The sequence below is a fragment of the Marmota monax genome, unplaced genomic scaffold, assembly GCF_021218885.2.
Source record: "Marmota monax isolate L192 unplaced genomic scaffold, Marmota_monax_Labrador192_F-V1.1 WCK01_AAM20220418_F8-fsc00015, whole genome shotgun sequence".
NCBI lineage: Eukaryota > Metazoa > Chordata > Mammalia > Rodentia > Sciuridae > Marmota > Marmota monax.
Window position 1 is genome coordinate 5,690,750 of NW_026692194.1, and position 18,363 is coordinate 5,709,112.

An 18,363-nucleotide genomic window follows, 5' to 3' on the forward strand; every position below is an offset into this window, starting at 1 on the left:
TTCTTAATAGATACAAATGAAATATATAAGTGGTAATGATAGATTCTAAGTTAATGTTGCTAGGATATAACAGAATTAGTCATTGCATTTCTACTGGTTATAATATCAATACTTTCTCAAAATAGAAAAAAAGTTTAATGAACATTGAATTTTTAGTCACAATATCAGGCTTAAATTAATCCCTCTGTCATTAATAATAAGCAATGCAACATGAACAGGACACTTAAAAACTATACTGCCTTCCATTATATGATGATTAGGAATTTTGGAGTCAGACATTTGGGTTCAAATGCCACTTCCATCACTTAATTGCAGGCAAGTTACTCAATCTTTCTAAGCCTCCATTTTCTCATTTATAAAATTCGGAGAAAAACAGACCAACTTTCATAAGGATAGTGTAAAGATTAAGTAATAGAGTAACACAATGAGCACTTGCACATGATAAGCACTGAATAAATATTGACTATTATTATTTCTTAATCCCTCAATTTCCTTATCTTTGAAATGTGGAGAATGAGAGTAGATCATCTTTAAGACTCCATTAGCTCTAAATTCTATAGTCCTTTAGTGATTCAACCCATCCACATAGACTGTGAAAAACTGTGCTTTGGTCTTAAGAAAACACAGACATAAATTTTATTTTCTGATTAGAAAATTACTAAGTATATTTTAAAATATAAAATTACAAAATTGTATTTTACTAATTATAGAGATTAGTAAAAAGAAGAAAAAAATCATTAGTAATCATGGTATCCAGAGATCATCACTGTAGAATCACAGTTTTTTCACTTAATACTTTATTATTTTATTTTTTTTTGCAGTGGTGGGTATCGAACCCAGGGCCTCACACATGTTAAGACAAGTGCTGTACCATAAATACTTTATCATGAGCTTTTTCTCATGTCCTTATATATGCTTCTTGAAAATATGATTTTAATAGACTACCTAACATTCTATTATATAGATGTATTCATTAGACATTAGTTAACTTATTTTATTGGATATATTGGTTGTTTGAAAATTTTTCACTATCATAAATAATGTTTTTATTTGCCCTGCTGAGAAGAAAACACAGAGCCTCATGCAAGCTCTCTGACACTGAGCTACAAACTCAGCCCTATAAATAATATCTTTGTGAATACTCCTACATGTAAATTTTTGTATATGATTCTGATCATCTCCTTAGGAAAAATCCCTGGAAATAGAATCTAATAAGATAAACATTTTGTTCTTTTGAAATGAGGCCTTGCCAAGTAGCTGCCCAGGCTGGACTTGCGCTTGTGGATCTTCTCTTCTCAATGTCCCAAGTAGCTGACACACACAGCCATCATGTGTGGCTGATATAAACATTTTTAAGGACTTGATGCACATTATAAAATTGCCTATCAGTAATGCTGACTTCTTTACAACTGGGCTATGATTATTATTTAATGCTTAAATGATAAAAAATAAAGAGATATTGTGAACTTTAGGCACAGGGCTGGTTTGGAATTCAAACTTTAAAATATATTATATGACCTTAGACTACTCTGTAAACACCAGATGTCCCACATATAAAGTATTATTCAACCACTTATTTCATTAGTTGTAAAGTTTAAGAAAGATAAGATAAATAAATAATTGCCATTCATGTACTAGGCACTTACACGAGTAGCATTATAATTTTGTTAAGTCTATAAAAACATATTAAGCTACCAAATTTCCTATAATTTAATGCTTAATTATAAGTCACAATTTTATCTATTACTAAGAAAAAACACTACCAATTAAATTCCAATATACTATCTATTATAAGTAATATCTTGATTTCAGAAAAGTTAAAATATAGAAAGATATATATCTGAGAATTAATAAAATATAGGGCACAAAAAGAGAAACAGAATACTATCAGTTAACATATGTAATTTCTTAAAAACCTACCAAATGTCAGCATCCATATTACAATTTTTGGTGTCAAGACATTATTCTTGCCAACCAAGTGCCAAGCAAACCTTTAATTCACCTTAAGCAAAATTCAACCCATAAACGAATGGCCAATGAACAAACATGAAGCTATAAATAAATGGTGCATCCTTTAGTCATATGAATAGAATCACAACATAAAAGAATTTTAGAGCTAAAAGGGCTTTTAGAGATTACTTCATTTAACATAACGTGGAAAATAAGATTATGAGAGTTTAAATGAACAGTTAATGTTACATTGCTAATTACTGGCAGAATCAAAATGAGAAACTAGGTTTACTGATTCTTAGTCCTGCATATTTCTAATTTCTAACTATTAATCAGTTTCTAGCTTTAAGTAAAACATTTGCCTTAAAAATCTGGCTTATATGAAAACTATTTATTGGATATTACATCTAAGGGTCATCAGATTCTGGAGTTGTCAATTACTAGCTGTGTATTATCCACTACTTATGAACACTATGTGATCATGAAAACTTTCAGACGGGTTTAGCTACTTAAGACCTTTAAGATTTTGATTAGGAAAACAGAGGCTTGCTTTGATAGCTACTATGTTTCTTTGATTCTAAGAAGTATTCTTTGCCTCCGTTCCTTCTGCCCTCCCACTCTTCCTCTCTCTCTTTCCATAGTGGTGGGGATTGAACCCACGAACTCACACATGTTAGGCAAATGTTCTACCTCTGAGCTATTTTCCCCAGCCTCTATATTCTTTCCTAATACTTCTGGCACCTTACAATCACAGTCTTTCAGTTCACAGTCAAGACATAGTTGTCTATCTACATATTGCTTGATACTTCTGGTGGCACGACAGCAATCCCTTGACATTTCCATCAGAAATCACTTGAATATACTCTTCCCACAGATTAGTTCCAGGACCCCCTGTGGATTTTCTGCAGATGCTCTGGTCACTTAGATAACATGGCATACTATGCATAACTTAGGCATGTCCTTTTGTATGCTTTAAATCATCTCTAGATTACTTACAATACCTAGTACAATGTAAATGTTAATTTTTCATTTAGAAATATATTTAGTTATATAAATACACATTTAATCATAAACAAATTAGATGTTAATATGTTTTAAATTTACTACTTGAAAAGAAACAAAAACCAAGTAAGAATGACACTATTTTACAATTTTTATTGTAAGTCTCTTTAATATAAGAAAAAATCAGCTTGGATTCTCCCATATTTGTATTAAATCTGATGAATACCAGGAATCATGGAATCTCCAAAAAATACTTCCATACATTTCTGAGAGAATGAGTGATAAAAGTGAATAATGTTCTAGCATTATGATAGAAGGTTTTATCTTTGAGGGCTCTCTGAAAGGGTCTGAGACAGCCTCAGATGTGAAAAGGCCAAACTTTGAAAATTTTTGCTATAGCACCATATTTTGATGGCACAGAGGACAATACTGTGTGGAAAAATAGGACTACCAACAACTCTAAGTCAAAAAGTGATTCAGAAGAGCTGGATTCTAAATGTGAAAAGCTTTTAGAAGTAACTTAATCCGTTCATATTGTTTAAAATGTCTTTGAGTAAATAAGTGTTTTATGTGATATGAAAATGTGTTCTAAATCTAAAAGAGTTCTTTCAGTAGTTATAAGATAAAAATTCTAAGCGATAAAACTATCATAATTTTATTGGCAATTTTTTGTTGTAAATAAAATAATATTATATCTTATAATTGATGATGGGACCAGAGATTCGATACAGTAAATATTAGTAAGGAAGGGGTCAAAACTGCACTATATTTCCCTTAGGGGAGAAATATAGATGCTACTGGATTTTAAACCACAAGCAATAATGGAACTAAAAATACCAATTAAAATGCAAGTGAAGTATTGAATAAAAATGCTTTAAATGGGAAATACTTAACTGGGTATTTCATTTTAGAATGATATTCTTTTTTTTTTAAACACCTTTATTTATTTATTTTTATGTGGTGCTGATGATCGAACCCAGTGCCTCACACAAGGAAGGCAAGCTCTCCACCACTGAGCTACAGCCCCAGTCCCTAGAATGATATTCTTTTTTTTTTTTAATATTTATTTTTTAGTTGTAGTTGAACACAATACCTTTGTTTTATTTATTTATTTTTATGTGGTGTTGAGGATTGAACCCAGGGCCTCGCACGTGCTAGGCAAGCGCTCTACTGCTAAGCCACAACCCCAGCACCTAGAATGATATTCTTATTAAAATAAAAAAACTGAAATATCTTTGACTTATTATTGTGATAAAATATTGTTTTTATAATTGATAATATTTTGATTTGAAAAGTTAACATTCTTTATCCTTTAATCTTAAATTTGAGATTTGTAATCTTGAAATAATATAAACTTTAAATACATAGCAGGTACATTTTAGATTTTTTACAGTGACAAATTATACTTCACTGTTAATTATTTGTAACATATTGAGGTGTTCTATGAGCATAAAATGAAATAAAAAGACAGAATAGCTATTTACTAAATGTAAGTACTCATTCATTCTACTAATTCACTTACCTGGACTGTTTTAGCAGAATGATCTGCATGATTTAAAGTGGTTCTATCAACATCTGGATCAGACTCTGTCTGCCTCATGGAAGTACGTTTTTTCTTTGCAAGGTCTGCATCTCTGTTGTATGAGTATCCAAGTTTGGAAGTAGGAGATAAACTTGGTTTTTTGATAGGTGATTCAGCATCTGTTCTGCATTCTAAGTTTTTAGAATTCTCTAATTTTTCTTGCTCCATGTTACTACTGATGTCTTGAGTCTGAAGTTTTTGCTGGTCTATCTCATCACAAATAAAGGGTGGAGTCACATCCTTCTTTTTATCACCAACATATAAGTCAGTTAATTCTAAAGTCTCAGCTTTTAATAGTCTCTTCTTGCCTAACAAAACCTGTGCTTGGGTTGGATCTGTATTGGAACATATTCCAGGGTCATCAGATCCTGAAGTCCTTCCAGAGCTCTGCTGGGACTTTTGGGGTTCTGTGTCACTTTTAGTCCGGCGACAGTAAGGGGAGACTGTGCTTGGACTAAGGTGATCATCAGGAGTCTGATGCTCACTTTCTGATTCTCCAACCCCACTATCATTTACAAATACAGAGTCATCCTGTGATAAGAAGTCTACTGCTCCACTGGTAGGATGTCGAAGATCAGGCTCCCGCTTCAGATCACTCAGCTCTGCATAGAATTTTTCTTGATCAATAGAACTGTTTGTATCTGTTTCATAGTTTCCAACTTTATATGTGCTTTTACTGCTGTTTTCCTCTATCTGAACAACATTTAATTCTTGGCCACTGAAATGTGCCCTTATTTGATAAAGATAAGTCATAACAGTCAGTTTGTCAGGAATTGCTAATAAAACCATATCAGAAGGTTCCAATAACCGGGAAATTCCTATGCTGGCAAATCCATCATAAGCCTTCAAAGAAAGGAAAAACACAAGACAAAGTGAATAACAGACAATCCATACCTTTTTTCAAACAGCAACATTTTAATATTTTTGTTATTGTATAGGATACATAAACATTACTAACATTATGTCACATAAATGATATTCCAAAAGTCAGAAATGTTTAAAAGTGGGGAAGAATCAAGGAAAAAAAAAGTTAACTACACAACAATGGAAATATTCCTTTCCAGAAAAAAAAAAAAAAGCAAAAATGAGACTGAAAAAAATATCTCAGAATCACTCTTTAAGATAAGGAACCAAGATATATAAAGAAATATTAGACTAAATCCATCTGAAGTGCTATCATTACTATCAACCTCTTTTCCACAGTAATGTAATTGCAGTGATTTGTGAAGAAAACGCAGAGATGCATAAGTCGAAAGGATGAACTATCTGACTACCTGATATAAAATGCAAATAAATGCTATTTAAGCTTAGAAACAAACTTTTTTTTTTTTTGGTACCAGGGATTGAACCAGGGGTGCTTAATCACTGATCCACATTCCCAGCCCTTTTTATTTTTATTTTGAGACAGGATCTTGCTAAGTTACTGAGGCTGGCTTTGAACTGGCAATCCTCCTGCCTCAGCCTCCTGAGCTAGTGGGATTACAGATGTATGCTACCATGCCCAGCCAACATATAAACATTTTAAAATACCCAATTAAGACTAATTTTCATAATGAGAAGAATGACTTCATTTTTATTTTATGCATTTTGGAGAGAATTAAATGTTTTGAGTACTACAACCTAGTTGAGAATGTAAAGCTGCACTGTATTACTTTGTTAGCCTTTAAATGACTGTGGCATATCAGGTTTTTCTAGTTTTGAAGAACCAAAGCTGTTTCTCAATTATTACTATCCTGAACTAACCTTTGAAAACAGAACTGTGTTGCTAGGAAGCATTAAAAATATGGTTAAGATTTAGACACACTCTCAGAGAGAAGATAAGGATTCTCTAGATATATTCTTGCTTTGGGATGTTAAAATGTCTATTTTTCTAAAAACCTAGATTTAGAAGCATAATTCAAAGTTCTTCTTTAAAAGAAATATTAGGAAATTATTAACAATTGAAAAGGAATGAGTCTTTTTGAACTTACATGTTAAAGTACATTTCTACCTTTGAAGTTAATCCTTGTCTCATATTCTTCCTGTACTTTAATAAATGTTGTGGAGTAAGTAAGAAAGAAAATGAAAAATAAATTGTGATATTAAAACCTCTTCAATTTTCACAGCACTATGCTTCATAATATAGGCACCTCAAAATATTTACTAGAGAGAATAACTCAGTTGGTGTGCGTGTATAGACTTGTTTGTATTTTACATGTTTTAGGAAAATTAAAGTCATTTTCTTCCTTGTGTGTCTTGACTACTTGATTGACAGACATCAATTGCAAGTCATCAGGAAAAGCACCACAGGCAGTAGTCTCAACATTTCCTAATTATCTAAAACACTGACATACTGGGTAAGATCAGATGCCACAGGTAAATGCATTATTTTTATTCAGCACTTTTTGCAGACCTTGGAAAATGATTAGCTTCCTTGTAGGAAAACTTCTGCTGCTGTTTTGCTTCATGCAGCAATTCATTTTATGTAGACTAATTATACTAAAATCACTATTTTGAAACAAATCAAGTTTCTTTTATGCAAGCTCAAGACTTCATAAAAAATTTTTTCATATACGTTAAATTCTTTTGCTCTGGTTGGTCACCTACTATCTTTTTAGCTGTTTGTGTATTAATAAAAAAGATTTTTCAAAAGGAAATTGTCTTATTCATTCCTAAGTATAATTAAATCCTTAAGGAGTCATTGCCAGTTACATTACAGATCTTCGTGGAATTTAAGACATGGGCATTGTCTCTTGTGCTGCTTTAAATTCATTCAAAGGTACTCAGGGTTATTGGAAGATCTGCACAAAGGTGGAAATAATGTTCAGGTAGCAACTGAGATACTCAATGTAGATATAAGGTAAGACGTTTCAAATGATGAAATGGAAAGACTAACAATTATTTAATGAATAGTGCAATAAGTAGAATCCTCAAAGTTAAAAGTCTTTCCAAAAGCCACGATTAACTGTCTTAGAAAATCTAATTGAGATTTGGGGATTGAACCAGGTTCTCAACAAATTAAGCACTTGCTCTAACCACTGAACAATACCCTCAGGTATGAGAAAAAAATTAAATGAGATACTTTTCTCTATTAGTAATATGTAAATGATTATTAAGTTCCTAAAAAAATAATATAAAATATGACTTAAGCCTTAATGAGATTCCCTATATTATTTAAAAATGTTAGGAAACTCAATAGTTTCCTTTTCAAAGATTTGAATAGTTAGTTAAAAGCTCCACTTTAGGGCTGGGGCAGTAGCTCAGAGGCAGAGTGCTTGCCTAGCATGTGTGAGGCACTGGGTTCAATCCTTAGCATCATATATATATATATATATATATATATATATATATATATATATATATATATATATGCAGCTCCACTTGGTTCTTTTAACTTTGTTTACTTACTTATTTTTGTGATGAGATGTTGCTAGTTGACCAGACTGGTCTTGAACTCCTGGGCTAATGGCCACCCTCCAATCTCAGCCTTCAGCCTTCTGAGCAGTTCAGACTATGGGCTTGCACCACTGCTATCTATCAGCTATTAATGGCTTATTTTATAATGCTTATCTCTGTATTTAATTTAGCTTAGCATTTTATTAATATGCAAAAAATGCACACATATAAGAACATAATTTACTTAATTAAAAAGGCATTTCACTTTAATAGAAATAAGTATTACAAAATCACACAGGAAATAATTCATGAGAATGATCTACTTTTTATAGCATGCCTACAAGACAGTTAATTTCTATGAGAAAATTATACTAATTTTTAAGGATTGCCTCTTTTTGGTGGCATATATCAATTTTTAAAAATGGCAGTTTCAAAATGTATTATTACTGGTAATAATTTTCAGAGAAATAAGAATTTTTAATGGCATATAAATTTTGGTTTTAGATAACAACATAAGTATTAAACTTGTTTTGTTGGAAATAATTTTTTTTTCTTCATGGTGTGAGGGATTGCAACTTAGGAAAGTGCTCTACTACTGAGCTATGTCCCCAACTTTAAATTCTTATTTTTTAATTGAACTTTCATAAAATTTTAAGACTTTCTTTTTCTTTTTGATGATACTGGAGTTGAACCCAGAGACCCTCTACCACTGAACCACACCCTCAGCCCTTTTTATTTGATTTTGAGACAGGGTCTTACTAAATTGCAGGGTCTAGCCTGGTGATTTTCCTGCCTCAGCCTCTCAAGTTGCTGGGATAATAGGCATATGTCACCATGCCTAGTCCAACACTTTTATCACCAGTGGTTTTAATGATCTAATTTAAAATAAATGAAAAACTGTCTATGCAGAGTGCTGTGGCACATGCCTGTAATCCCAGTGGCTCAGGAGGCTGAGACAGGAGGATCACAAGTTCAAAGCCAGTCTCAGCAACTTAGTGACGCTCTAAGAAATTTACCAAGACCCTGCCTGTCTCAAAAAAACAAAAACAAAAACAAAAAACAAAAGGGGCTGGGGATGTGCTTAGTGGTTAAGCTCCCCTGGGTTCAATCCATGATTCCCCAAACAAACAAACAAACAAACCAAAAAACCTTTCTCTCTAGTGGTCCTTTAACCACTTTATCCTATGAACCCCTTTTAGCCACAGACACTTCTATAATTGTAGAATAGATAAGAATCAAAAGAACCAATTACACTGGAAAATACTGCAAAACAATTTGGGAACCAGTAAAGTGTATGCTTTTTATGAGAACATTTTTTATAACTGATTTTGATAAACTTAAAAGGTATTTGTAGAAATTTGCAACAACTGTAGTAAGATAGGATAAATCTATGATTTCTGAAGTAACAGTCTAAGGTATGCCTACTACTACCATGATTTTTTAAAATCAAAATTTACAATAGAAGAAAATACTAATGTTTAAAGAATTGAAAATAAAATGTATTTTTCTCTACATCTTCAAAGACATCTTTAATTATATCCAGAGATCACAAGTTATAAACTCCTTTTCTGGTGGGCATGGTGGTACATACCTATAATCCAAACAACTCAAAAAGCTGAGGCAAGAGGATCTCAAGTTTGAGATCAGCCTCAGCAACTTAGTGAGACCCTGTCTCAAAAAATAAAAACGACTGTATAGATCCAACCTAGATGCCCTTCAACAGATGCATAAATAAAGAAAATGTGGTACATATACACAATGGACTATTACTCATCCTTAAAGAAGAAATTATGGCACTTGCAGGTAAATGGATTGAGATGGAGAATATCATGCTAAGCGAAATAAGCCAAACCCCCAAAAAACAAAGACTGAGTATTTTCTCTGGTAAGTGAACGCTGATCCATAATGCAGGCGTGGGGGGTATTAGGGAAGAATGAAGAAACTTTGGATTGTGCAGAGGGTGGGGAGGGGATGGGATGGGATGTGGGAATGGAAAGGATGGTGGAATGAGATAGACATTATTACTCTATATACATGTATGATTAAACTAATGGTGTGACTCTGCATCATGTGCAGCCAGAGGAAGAAGTTATGCTCCATTTGTTTACAATGTGTCAAAATGCATTCTACTGTCTTGTACAACTAATTAGAACTAAAAAAAAAAAAAAAAAAAAGAAAGAAAGAAAGAAAAAGGACAATTGAGTGATAAAGCTCCCCTGGGTTCAATCCCAGTATTGTAAAATAAAGAACTACAACAACAACAAAAACTCCAAGAAAATACATTCCATTCATTTTTCAAATGAAGAATTCAATTCAGTACAAACAAACATTTGTGTATCTAACGTGTGCAGAGTTAGGCACTTCCTTCCTTGCACACAGAAAATTATAATCCTGTACTGTGCACTGGGGTAAACAGATACATCAGCCTCTAGCCACAGTCAGCTGGCCCTTGGGGCTCTTGCAACTCAGCCCTATGCAGTTGCCCTGAAGGCTGAAAGGATCAATATCTCCAAATGCCAGCAAGGAAGCTCTGATCTCAGTATATTTTAATTAGTTATATGGAAACACATATATAGTTTACTAGAAAGTGAAAAGAACCAATGTTTATATCTTTTTGCTTCTACAAACCTAGTCACCTAGGTAAAAAGTCTTGTTTACCTATCAGGTTCCTGCTCTCATTTCCTTCTAACACATTTTTCTAATGTGTTAGAACATGTTATGTAAAAGTTATGGCACAATAGTTTGGGGTGTACTTTTAAAAGCTAAATCTTACAATTAAAACATTATTTTTTTTTAAACAAACATTTAACAGTTAATGAAGACCATACATATATTGTAATCTGATCCCGGACTGGCTCTTGGATTTTTAAAGTCCTGATAAACCAAAGTAAACCAAGTATCCTATTTTTGAACTTTGGAATGCAAATTACCTTCTAAGAGCTGCAATTATGACCTCACCAAAACTCCCTTCACTTTCCCCAAATTAATAAAAAACCTGCAGAGAAGCCAAAATTGAAGCTATGTACTTTTTCCCCTTGGCATTTCTTACCTTTTTGTTGTTCTCTTTAATATCTTGAGGATTCAGAGACTTGTAGTCACTGAGGGAGAAAATGGCACAGTAGGTACATGAAGTATTTGATAAAAACAGCTGTTTTTTAAAACAAACTGAATCTAAAAATTTGACATTCAATAATACCAGAGTAACCAGCAATTTCACAGAAATTCAATCAACAAAACCAATAGTGTGGAAAATTAAGGAAATAAATAAATAAATAAATAAATAAATAAATAAATAAAAACAGTGATTACATGTTTCACTGCCTGAAGCTTTCCATCTAAAAGAGAAGTTAAGGCAGGGGACCAGAGACTAGCCATGACAACCAAATTTACCATGAGGTAATCCCTGTTGTCAATGTAGAAAGAGCTACAGGCTTCTTTATCTCATCTCATTTTAACATTAACACAATTTTCATAATAATTTGAAGTCAGTTTTTTTGTACAAGATTAAGGAGAAAAAAATCATTTTTTTAAAAGGGAAAATATGTTTTTTAGGTATTGAGAAGGAAGCAGTTTTCCTGGCATATATTTCTCTCAAAAAAGCAAAACGTGTGGCTAGCAAAAAAGAAATATAAAGTCAAGTAGTTCAGGACATGTTCTATGAAATGATTTGGGGTTCTTTTAAAAACTGTGTAAATACTGGGGAATAGTAGCATAATGCCTGTAGTATCAACTACTTGCTATAAGGCAAGAGGATTGCAACTTTGAGGTCAGCCTGGGCAACTTAATGAGATTGTGTCATAAAATAAAATGGATTGGGGAGGTAGCTCAGTAGAGGAGCATCCTTGGGTTTAATCCCAAGTTCTGCCAAAAGAAAAAGAAAAGAAATTCTATTATTTATGCAATGTAATAGGGAATGGAAACTGTTTCTACTTACATTAAGTCTGGTCTAAAGTGGTGTAATATAGCACAAAAAGATAAACCATTTCTCCATGATGTAGTAAAATTGGTGATTTTCACTCCTCGGTAGTTTTTCGTAACTTCTTTGCACCATACAAGCAATGACTGACTAGCATTTGGCTTTCGCCCCAAAATAGGACTTGGTATAGGACTTGGCTAGAAGAAAGGAGAAGAGGAAAACATTAAAAGAATTTAATGGAAGATGGAAATTAACATTAATTGACCTAACTAGATCATTTGAACCCTTTGATGTCAGTTTAGGTCCTTCAAAGCTGTCAATTCATGACAACTATAACATCCAAGAGGGAGACATAAATCTTAAATTATTATCTTCAGTTTTAGCCCATGGCATTTGCCTGACAAGGATGTAGATAGGTGAGATTTTAAACTTATACATAAGAATAAGCAAAGAGTTTTATTGATGGAAACATCATGTTAAAGTATTTAAATACTTAATGCTAAATACCTACGCAATTTTCACACACTAAAAATTCCCCCCAATTGCCATCACATATAAACATGGTTCCTTATCGACTGGATTAAAAATAATGCATTTTAAAGTCTAAATTGTTAGTAGAGGAGAGATCAAAATCACAGCAAGTTTTAAAAATACAGTAATAATATGTATGCATTTAAAAAAATAACAATGATTATCATATTCAAGCATATAAATTTAATAACAGCAAAATAGTTTTAGAGTTTTTAGCAATAACCAGTTACTGGTAGCAACAGTACACAATAGTATTCATTTTGGATATACTCAAAATACATTTTAATTATCACTGAAAGCTATTTTTTAAAATATTAGTTGAGTTAGTTATACATGTCTTTAAAATCTTTATCATTTTCTTTCCCCCTTGTTCATATATTTAAGACTACAATGATGGGAATAAAATTAAGTCTACATTGTAAGATTTTTATTCCAAATTTTTGTTGTTCTTAAAATTATGTCATTTTATTTTACTGAAGAACAACTACATTTTGTGACAGTAACTTGGAGGCTGATACAATGGAAAAATATAAAGAAATTGATTAAGTATTTCTGGATTTTAATCTTGCTATTAATTAAAAGTGCTTGCTATGATAATAAGGCAGACATAAAAGGGAGGCATTCTAAGGAAAGGTGAAAGGAAAACAATTATTTACCCTTAATGTCGTTTAACAAGCAAGCCATTCTTAACATACTGCTTATTTAAGAAAGACCAATGATGCCCCCACTTGACAAAAGCATGTCAGTGCCAAATGATTAAAATCATCAACCACACATGATTTTGATTTATATATTTACTACTTCTGTGGGAAGACCAACAAGAAACACCAAGGATATAATTTCTCATTTTTATTAACTGTTAGATTAACAAATCATTATATAAACAATCATGAATCTAGCAAAGCACTATTCTTTCAAAGATCACCTACATTAAGTCAATGCTAAAAAAAATATGGATCATAAAAATTCAACAAATTTGAATCAGTTCCATTTAATACGAAGCAGTGGGTAAATATAAAATTCCCAATATAGTAAATTTACTTTAGAATAAATAATGGCTCTTTTAACTATTAATCTAATATTATAAAAATGAACCATTAAATTATCTTTTCACTTAATTGTCCACTGTGACTTTCAAATTTCTCTAGTCACTTAACCTAAAAGTAGAGAGTGGTCTATGAATGAGCTAGGCGATCACTAAACTAGACACATACTCACTTTTTTTCAAACTATTCTATTACTTACTTATTTGTCTACTAGCTATAAGATTATCTTTATTATAATGTTTTTCTATAAGAAATTATATTAAGGCAGTGAGTCACTTCAAGCATGGTTAGTATGAACATGGGCCAAATAATCCTATAATCATTATACTGATTCATTCAAATTGTCAGTCACATGTACAGAGGTAATGTATAAATGTCATTATCACTGTTACAATTTAGGATGAATTTCTATATGTAAAAATAAAGAATATATATGATGGCATATATTATATATGATTATTAAAATCTCTAAGAAAACTCAATATAAAAAGACTAGGGAAACTAAACCAAAATTTGGATTTGTTTCATCAAAAGCCTCATATTAAGGACACTGACTACCTTTCTGACTACAGGAAATCATATGAAATTGAAGAAAGTAATGAAATTACAGGCCCTATAAATGGTTATATTGGTTTGCAGAGAAAGGAAATTAGAGGCAGTATTAAATGAACAACTACTCCAGAACTTCTGATCTTTCATCTAATATTTTGTAGAGGGTCATAAAGGAATTAATAATCAAATCACTGTGAAAGTTTCAGTATATAATTGCATCAAATAATTTGCTTCTTGTTATAATGTTATGGCAGATTACTTCTCTTCTTTATGTCTGTTTCATCTGTAGAATGAGTATGATGATGGTTAACTATTTCAGAGCGTTGTAGTAACAAGATCTTTCTTTCTCCTCTATCCTACTACCTCTCTCTGATCTTCTCTACACTCTTTCCCTTGATCACTTTGAAGCACACTGAATTTTTGTTGTTCCTTATATACCCCAGAAATGGTCTAGCCTTAGGACCTTTGCAAGGACTGTTCCATTTTCCTGGTGTTCTCCTTTTAAGGATCTGCACGCTTAACTCCAGTGCAACCTTCACCATTTAGAAATATGCTATTTAATAATGCAGCCTATCTCAATCACCCAACCCCAAACTAGCATTCCTGATAGACCTTATATTGCTGTATTTTTGCCATACTATTTACTATATTTTTACAGTTCATATACTTTATCTTTTACTTTATTGGTTATTATACCTGTCATCACTAAATAAAAGATATATGAGGTCAATAACCTGTTTGCTTTATTTATGAACCTATCCCAAGTACCCAACGACAGCACTCAGTAAGCATTGTTAAATAAATAAATGCATTTAAAAAAGTAACACTATATATGGCAAGATCATTCAGTTCATGTTAATCAATCTAACTACAATTATGATTAACACCAAAGCATTATCAGCACTGAACTTCTATTTTGGGGGGCTCTTATGGAACATCAAAGGCCACAAATTTAACATAGTGAAGGTTTTACTCTGCAGACAAAGCTTTAACTAGAAAATAATATCAGTACCTTGATATTCTATGTGTAAAACAGGGCACCTGTAATGGTTGGTAATGTATCTATTCCTATGTGTTTGGTGAAAGAAGCTCTGAATGACTGCAATACGTTTCTTTCCATAGAAAGAAAAACAGCAAAATCTGTTCATAAGGGTCAGAACTGAACTCCGAAATATAGATAATTTTAATATGTTATTTATGTTAACACAGCAGATTACGTTAATAAGAAGGGCACCAAAATATTCTTTCCAACAATGGCAATAGTATCTGTTTCAGAAAACCCAGTCAAATAACTTGCTGAAAAAATTTCCTAAATTTCAAAAGCTATGAGAAATTTCAATTCCATTATTTTCTGCTATATCCCCTTTATAGTTTCTCTTTTGTTATCTCCCCGTCTTCCACTAAACAGCTATCCATTCCTCTAGGTATTTCTCTGAATAGTTTTTTCTTTCCATACTTTGAGCTGATTCACTCTCAGGATTCCAACTATCACATGCAGATGATTCCCAAATGTACATTTATAGTTCAAACCATCTCAAATTGACATTTCCAGCTGGCTGTCCTTCCTGCCATATAAAATTCAAACTCAGTATGTTAAAAATCATATTTTTAATCTTTCCTTGCAACCTGCTCATTTTCATTGTGTTTGCAAATGAAAGTGCTATTGTCCCAATTGCCTAGACTTTTATTCTTTGAATCACCTTGGAATTTTTCTTTCATCTGTCATCTTTTACTGGTTAATACATGGACAGGTTTGATGCTATGGTTATATTTTTGTAATCTATCTCCTTTTGACTAAATAATAGTGAAAATCTTCCTAACAAGTTTCCTTCTTCTAAATTCTCCCTCTCAGGACCTACCATCATATCATATTATAGAGTCTACTTAAAGCACAGCTAAGGCCAGAGTGATCCTCGTCCATTTTCCCTTACAGTAGTAAGGGTACCCTTAATCAGAGAGGGGATTGAGACCAGGGCAAAAGGTTAGGTAGTCAGTTTAGATAAAGAACAGTTGGGTTGGGGGGGGGAATTAAAAAAGAAATAAAATGCTAATATCTCAAAATACTTCCCCCTCCTCCTAACCAGTTGGCAACTGCCTCCAGGGAATTAATTGTTCTACCACCAGGAGTTGATAATGAATGCCCCCTGGGTGGCTTCCTTCCAGCCTTTCTGGGCAGAGGTGGAAAATAGGGAGAGGTACCCTCTGGGCAGGCTTTTGGTTTTGTAGGCAAGATAAGAGGAGTGGACATTAGAAGAAAGGAAACCTAGAATCTATAAAAGGGACATGACATCAGATATAAGTACCAGAAAATGTTATAGGATTATTGATTGTGGAGTATATTAATTAGTGTGTATGTTAGATAAAGACTGTAAGCATTATGTCCATGATGTAATGTAAACTTGGAAAAACTGCAGAACTTAGATAGACTTAGGATAGTGAGTCTATACCTGCTGAAACCCTAGGAATATACACCTGGCTTAGCAAATCTATGGAAGTAATTTAACAAATTAGCAAATTATAAGGAAAACATAACAAAATTATCTAAATAGATGCAAAAAATTTACAAAACTTAATGTCCATTTATATTCTAAAAATAATCTCAGCAAGCCAGCACAGTTTCCCTAATTTGCAAAGGCCTAGTAAATATCACAATGGTAAAATATTCAATACTAAAAAGTTTCCCTTTTTGAGATTAGGAATCTATCACCACTTTTATTTAGCATTCTATTCAGATTCCAGTTGGTACATTAAGGTCAGAAAAAAAAGATATATTAGTAATAAATACTTCTATTTATAGTAAATAATTGAGTATGAGGAAAACCCCAAACCCAAAAAATTATATATATAATTTATTAAAATTAATTAAATTTAGTAAAGGTGCCAATATACAAAACTAAATTCCTATATATAAAAAAAATTTAATTAAAACAATTCATAGAGGCATAGAAATAAAATCAAGTGTGATCATGCATTGTAAGGTGATATTTTCTTTCATTTATTTTATTTGTTCTTTTTAGATATATATGAGAGTAGAGTGTATAACACATTATACATAAGTGGAGTGTAACTTCCCATTCTTGTGTTTTTTTAATGTGGTGGTTCAATGATCATGTATTCATATACGAATAGGAAACTTATGTCTGATTCATTCTACTATCTTTCCTACTCCCATCCTCCCCCCCCCTTCCCCCTTCATTCCCTTTGTCTAATCCAATGAACTTCTATTATTCCCTACTCCTGCCTAATTTTGTGTTAACATCTGCATATCAGAGAGAATATTTGGTCTTTTGTTTTTTGGAATTGGATTATTTCACTTATAGTTTCCATTTTCATCAGTTTACAAATGCCATAATTTTATTCTTTATGGATGAGTTATAGTCCATTGTGTATATGTACGACATTTTCTTCATCCATTCTTCTGTTGAAGGGCACCTAAGTAGGTTCCATAGCTTCGGTATTGTGAACTGAGCTGCTATAAACACTGATGTGGCTGTGTCACTATAGTATGCTGACCTTAAGTCCTTTAAGGTGATCTTGTCATCCTGAAAACAAAATAAAGTATCTGCTCTTTGATCCATGTCATTTGAAGTTTTTGTACATATGATCTGTGCCCTTCTTGATTTTTGTTAGTTTTGTTTCAAATCCTTATATAATTTTGTCACTTTGTTCTTTTTCTTCAGGATCATGGTTATGGTTGAATGGGACATATCTGATTGCAGGAAGCCACTCGTGAATTACTTGAGGGTCTTCTCTTGGTATGGTAGCCAGGGAGATTTTAGGTTTAACCTTGGGAACTATCTGTGGTTCTCCCATGCAATAGATTGCCTAAGGTACATGACCTTTATCTACACTCTATTAGGAAGATCCCTCATAGTAGCTCATTTGGAACTGGACAGCCCACCTATAACCTATTTTGGTGAAGAACATTCTATGGAAGGCCTCTGATGCTCCCAGATATAAATAAACAAGCATATAAATAAGGCAAGTATGGGCTCCATTTTGCCTTTTTAGTACAGAAGCTGGATCCATATGATTGGCTAGCCCATCCAGCCCCCACTTTCTGAAAATATTTTCTGTGTCCTATGATTTTTTTTTTGTTGTTCTGTTTTTCTTAGCTTTTATTTTGCAGCCAGCCCATTCCACCAAGGGGAACCCCAGTTCTATTACCTTCGTGGGACACAGGCAAGAACTGATTAGTGAGCAAATACCATCACTGATTTTCCAATTGCATAGTCCTTAATGACTTTAAATTTTGTTTCCAGAAAAATCTCTTGATGGGGACTCTTACTGGCAACATTACCAGAGGATTTTGTATGCTTATGGGGGCCATAATGAAGAAAACAATACAATATTAAATCAAGAACAAAAGAAAATGGTATAATCAAGAGAAGTGGTATCCACAAGTGGTG

General features: G+C 32.6%; 1 protein-coding gene across 9 annotated transcripts in view; it reads right to left on the bottom strand.

The window, feature by feature from the left end:
- Ehbp1 (EH domain binding protein 1) overlaps positions 1 to 18,363 on the bottom strand; it is a 322,315-nt gene that overhangs the window by 93,251 nt on the left and 210,701 nt on the right. For all 9 annotated transcript variants that reach the window (XM_058572791.1, XM_058572806.1, XM_058572790.1 and 6 more), the window contains 3 exons: positions 11,844 to 12,022; positions 10,959 to 11,007; positions 4,475 to 5,377 (listed from right to left, as the gene is read on the bottom strand). In XM_058572791.1, the coding sequence (XP_058428774.1) occupies positions 4,475 to 5,377; positions 10,959 to 11,007; positions 11,844 to 12,022 (1,131 nt within the window). The remainder of the gene's footprint in view (positions 1 to 4,474; positions 5,378 to 10,958; positions 11,008 to 11,843; positions 12,023 to 18,363) is intronic.